General features: G+C 40.2%; 1 protein-coding gene across 1 annotated transcript in view; it reads left to right on the top strand.

Annotated features, from left to right (window-relative positions):
• Positions 1-7: 7 nt before the first annotated feature.
• Positions 8-6,102, top strand: part of LOC309544112 (ribosomal protein S6 kinase delta-1-like) — a gene marked incomplete at its 3' end in the record, with an annotated part of 29,019 nt that continues 22,924 nt past the window's right edge. The window contains exons 1-2 of the mRNA XM_082276493.1: positions 8-968; positions 1,243-1,332. Of these exons, the coding sequence (XP_082132619.1) occupies positions 41-968; positions 1,243-1,332 (1,018 nt within the window). The remainder of the gene's footprint in view (positions 969-1,242; positions 1,333-6,102) is intronic.

Genomic DNA, 6,102 nt, shown 5'->3' with positions numbered 1-6,102 from the left:
GGAATTTTTCAGGATAGATAGTCGGGAGAGCACCAGCGACATGCTTGGGGGTGATTTTGTTGATAAAGGATATAGCCTAAAGTCTGAAATATTCAACCCGCTTTCTCCATTCCAAGATGATGATGTGGCTTCTGAAACTCAAAGTATAGATGTTGATAAACCAAGTGCAGTACCTCATGACACTATAAGTAGAAGCTCAAATGACTCTGTGCCCGTTATATCATTTAAAGATGCTGCTCAAGATGATGTTAGTAGCATTGATGAAGGTAGACCCGATCTTCTTGTCAACCTTCCAGGGGCGCAGCTGGTAGACGCAGAGGAAAATTTGAACAAGTTGTGTTCAGAGAAAGATGTCATAGACTCCAAGCTACTAGAAACTCCTGATGTATTGCAGATAAAGAACAGCCTAGAGCAAATTATTAAACCTCAAGAGAACTTGTCTGCAGAAGAACTTTCTTCTAAGGAACCGTCCCAAGATATAACTTTATGCCTAGTCAGTGTTGACAATAGTACAGGATCTGTGTTGGCAGCAGATCCAGATGGTTCTGATTTACCGCTTAGTCTAAATCCGTTTGAACATGTATCAGTTAAACCATCCTCTTCTGCCACTTCTTCGTCCCTTTTAGACTTGCCCAGCGAACAATTTTCAGAGGCCAGTGCTCCTAATCTTCATTCATCTACTTCTGAGATTTCTAACAAGTTAACTGCAAACCTTTTACAACTGCAGATAAAAATTGAGGACATGGACAAGATTTCCGACAGGAGGAGGGAGTCAAGGGAAGATCAGGAGATACACAAAATTTTTCAGGAGCTCGATGCCAAACTGTCGGAGGCAGCTCATTTTATTATTCCCGAGTCTTGCATTCAGAGATGGGCCGCAGAGATAGTCATAGCCCTCGACGCTCTCCACCGAGAAGGAATTGTGTGTCGCGATTTGAACCCAAACAACATCTTATTGAATGATAGAGGTCAGGAACTTTTGCAAATGCATTTCTTTTTTATTCCAATGTTGGTTCCAATTAACTGGGTAGGCGTTTTATCTTGTAATTAGTATCTTCATTTCCTGTCTGCAGCTTCATTATCAGTGCTGCAAATTCACCCACTGTAATAGCTTCTACTACTTAATGATGCCATTATTCTTAATGATACTGTTTTTAGCTAGAAAGGAACGTAATTACAGTTCACTTGTAGGGAAAATGGAAGGGAAACATGTTTTGATTTCTCCCGTCATTTTGTTTTTAGGACACATTCAGCTAACGTATTTTAGCAGGTGGATGGAGGTTGAAGATTCGTGTGACAGCGAAGCGATGGAAAGGATGTACTGTGCCCCAGGTTAGCTCAATCACCTCATGCCTTTCACTTGAAAAGTAGATTAGCAGCTTTCATTTCCTCCCGCAGCTCGTGTAACATACTTTTTATTGGACGTGCAAGTTAATGCATGGCCTGATATTCACACTAATTCCTGTCCTGTCATGTCACATTGCAGATATGGCTAATAATTGAAGCCTTCTCGAATCGTAAATAGTTCTTTGTGCATCTCTTCATGTCATTCTGTTATCAGGATGGGTAGAAGTTTTCCAGATACATATCCTTGCTCATCCATGTATTATTATTGTTTTTTTTTTTTCCTTTAGCTATATGGTTAAAATTATTAATTCAAAAAGGTGAATATTTGAATTAGGTGCATTTGTGTAGTCTTTAGTCTGTTTTGGCCCCTCCTTATATCACATGACTGACCTTGATAAGGGTCTGTTATTAAGAGAAATGGAAAGTAAAACGTTTGTGTGTATCATGTCGTAAGAAAGCCTATTTGAAGGCCAACTTAACTTTAACGTTAAATATAAAAAAATTAGTAGCCCAGGCCCTTTTGATTTTTTAATAAAATTTTACCACTCCCTGCAATACTCTTCAGTACTCCATCATCCAACATTGGCCTTTTCCTGGGTTGATACCTGGTGTAATTGAACCCACTGGCTGCGAAACCAATGGATTAAAAGAACATGCACACTGGGAGTGCATCATCAAACCACCCAGGACTCACAGAAGAATTCTGTAGAGAATGAAAGCTTATTTTATTCTGTAGCAATGTCCTGTACAGCATGCAGAACCCAACCACTGCTGGGGGAGGAAGAACCCATGATGTTAAGTGACCATAACAATAACAACAATTGGTAGGTATCCAATTTTTTTGTCCAAATGTTTACATAACCAATGCCAAATGTGTACTGTTCAACTTGTAAGCAACTCATTGGTACCACTGGGTACACATTTGGCTAACAATAGCTGCTGCAGGCCCAATTATTCCCCCAGCGGGTGCCACCATATAGCCTTTCTAGCAGAATGGTTTACTTTAAACCTTAAGGTACATACAGGTAGCATAGCTTTCTGGCATCTCTGTATTGCTCCAGTCCACCCCATCTTCTTTTTTGTAATCTAATGATCCTGGAATGTACAGTGGGTATAGAAAAGAATCACCTCCCCCTCTTTAAAGTGATCACACTTTGTTGCTTTGTAGCCTGAAATGAAGACAGATACAGTTTTTGTTTTATCCAGCTGTATCTACTCCCAAGTGAAAGATAAAACCCCAACATGTCAGAATTTTTTTTTAAAAATATTCAAAAATAGAATCACGGAGTTAAAAAAAGGATCACCCCCTCCTAAACATGACTTGTAAACTCAATGACTTGTAAACTAATCACCTTCTCAATGGCACACAAAGTCATTTGACTTTCAGCTGCAATCAACTGTGGTCATTTTGATTAGCTCAGCATTAAAAAAAGAGCTTTCCTGGAGCATTTCAGTCCCTGGTAGTGCAGCTGAAGCAAACAATCAACTATGGGTGGCACTGTCAAAAGCTCTCAGGGTTAAAGTTGTTGACAGGCACAAATCAGGAGATGGATCAAAAAAAAATTAAAAGGTTTTATCAATGCCTAGAACCTCATTGAAGTCTATTAATAAGAAGTGAAAGGTACTTGGTACAACACAGATCCCTCCCTGGATCAGGACTTCACTCGAAACTGAATGAAAGAGCCAGCAGGAAACTGGTCAGTGAGACTACCAAGAGGCCTACAGCAACTGTGAAGCAGTTGCAGGAATTTATGACAAAGAGTGGTCATTGTGTGCATGTGACAACAATATCACACATTCTCCACAAATGTGGCTTGTATGGGAGGGTTGCAAGAAAAAAGCCACTCCTCAAGAAAGGCCACATGCAGTCACGACTGAGCTTTGCCAAAACGCACCTTGAAGATTTTGAGGCCACATGGAAAAAGGTAGAAATGCACCAAAATGTTGGCGGCCAAAACATATCAGCCCAAAAAGGTGTTATCGACATTTTGCCGAAAAAGAAAAAAAGTGTTTTTTCATAGGTCATGTAACTCGAAAACATAACACGGGTGCATTTACACAGGGAGGGGTGTTTTTGGTGCATTTTTTTAACTGACTAAAAATGCTGCAAGCAAGGTTTTTAACACCACAACGGAAGCTCAATGGACCAGTGTGAAGAAATACATAGAATTTAAAGGGATGTATTTTTCTTGAGCTTTTCTTGCGCTAAAGGTGCCGATAATGTCCAACAATAAATTCATACTTAAATTTGTGATATTAATTTAAATATGGAATATATTACAAGCATGGAGGTGGTAATATCCTGTTATGGGGGTGTTTCCCGGGAACAGCAGGGACTGGAGCACTTGTCAGGATAGAAGTAAAAATGGATCAGGCAATCAGCCATTCTTGAGGAAAATCTGTTGCCCTCTGCCAGAAAGTTGTCAATGGGAAAAAGGTTACCTTCCAACATGACAATGACCCAAAGCACACACTGCAAAAATGACCATACAGTGGTTGAAGGAGAAAAAGGTGAATGTCCTTGCATGGTCTGGTTAGAGCCCAGACTTAAACCCCATTGAAAATCTGTGGAATGACTTGAAGATTGCAGTCCACAAACAGTCACCATCAAATGCAACTAAACTTGAGCAGTTCTGAAAAGAAGAGCGGGCAAATATTGCAAAGTCTAGATGTGCAAAGTTAGTAGAGACATATCCCAACAGACTAAAGGATGTGATTAAAGCAAAAGGGGGGTTCAACAAAATACTGACACAAGGGGGTGATCCTTTTCCCAATGCAGTGATTCTGTTTTTGAATTTTTTTTTTCCTGACATGTTGGTGTTCTTTTACTTGGATGTTATAAGTTGCACAGCTGGATAAAACAAAAACCGTGTCTATCTTCATTTCAGGCTGCAAAGAAACAAAATGAGATTATTTTAAAGGGAGGTGATTCTTTTCTATACCCACTGTATCTACTAGTAATACTGGGACATCCACCTTACCGCTTTCTACCTTGTCAAAGAGAGATGAGGGTACCCGGCACAAGCTTAGGAAGTACAATGCCACTTACTTCCATTTCACCTTCAATGTATCTGTGTGGGCTTATTGTACAAGTAGCTACATAGAAATCAGCTTAGGATAAAATTAGTGCTGAAATTTTGTATGCAGAATTCATAGAATTTTTGCCTGGTATCGCTGATTAGGGAGAGCGTCAAGAAAACACAAAAATAAATAATTGCTGATTAGGTCTGATGACTTTTAGATTTTGGATGCACTGTTAGGCATTCGATGTAATACTCCAAAGTCTTTTTGCAGCACAAAGATTCCAATGTATGTTCAGTGACTTATTGCTGCAGTCTTGGACTTGCAAAGACTGTGCAGACTAACCCACTTTCAATAATGGTAATCTGTAAAGCAGCTTGCTACTAGAGGGCACTGCAACTTGTACTTCAGTTCAGGCACTTTTGGAGTTCACATTTTAGTTGGAATTACACTGAGATTACCAGAGTAATTGCACAGTGTTGTTGAGACATCAGAAATACTTTCCTTGGTGTACACACTGGTCTTGTGGTCTTTGCTTGAGGTGTTTGGGGAACAAACATTTGGGAGTCAGCAAATCAACAGCTCTACCTAATGCTCTTCCTTCCCTTCAACAAAGACCTTGAAACAGAAGGGCAAGTACTCTGGATGTCTTTGCAGCAGTTTGGGAAATTAGGTTAGTAGGTTATTTCAATATCAAAGGGCCATACTGCTGCTCCAGAAAAGAAAAAAATGTGTATTTTGCTCTTCTTGCTTTGGGACTCACATGACTGGCCTCATCTCCAATCACAGAGAATCAATCCCTGGAGCATTATGCAGAAACCGCTCCATGGGACATCGCAGGCAAATCTTTTGAATGCTGTGTAAAAATGCAGGCCATGGCCATTGCTTTGTCCAATGGAAATCACATAGCATGTACAAAAAGCCTCCATAGTATAATATCTGTGTTCAGTTCATAATTTCTAAACCTTATGTACAAACGAAAAGCAAGCATTTAAATGGATCTTTGCTGTATCTGAGCACCAAACCAAAAACCACTATTGAATTCATTATACAAAGCAAACTCCCACATCCATCCATGGCTCCATGCTTTTTGTTGAGAAATAACTTTGAAAAATACCATATGCCTTTGTTTAAAGAAGAATTCCAGGTATAGACATTTTATACATGGTTACAATGGACCAGCTTGGACCAATGTAACTATGTATATACTACACTTGGCTGATGCCTCTGGAAGCTGGAAATCACTGAAATAGATACTGCTACTTACTTTTGGGTGCCATAGTAATTAGCTGCCATACTGCATTTTTAACACAGAAAGTTGGTTGCTCAACATGGGTGCCATTCAGAGATCGCTTTACATTGTTTGACTGAATGCAAAGCATTCTGTGATTGGATAAGGTGGAGAGGTGGAGCAGTGACGTCTCTCTCCACCTTGTCCAATTAGAGAAAGTTTTACATTCCTGGAATTCCGCTTTGAGTGGCTCGGGTGTTTTACAGATGATGTGTCAGAGCCATACAGTATGTATAAAGAACTGTCATACTGACATTTGAACACCACTTCCTTGTTTGCCAGATTTAGAAGCCTATATGCCCAGGGGAGGAATGGGCCAGGGGTCAGGGGGCAATTGCCCCCTGGGCTGCTCTGATGCCCCGTAAAAAGGCTAAATTCCTGGTGAAGAGAAATAAGAAGCCCCTGCTTCTGACCTACTGGGTGCAGGATGAAGACAAGGACAG

This window comes from Pelophylax lessonae (genome assembly GCF_965119305.1).
Source record: "Pelophylax lessonae genome assembly, contig: HAP1_SCAFFOLD_1036, whole genome shotgun sequence".
Lineage (NCBI taxonomy): Eukaryota > Metazoa > Chordata > Amphibia > Anura > Ranidae > Pelophylax > Pelophylax lessonae.
The sequence above is the reverse complement of the archived record's forward strand: the minus strand, read 5'-3'. Positions and strand labels throughout refer to the sequence as shown.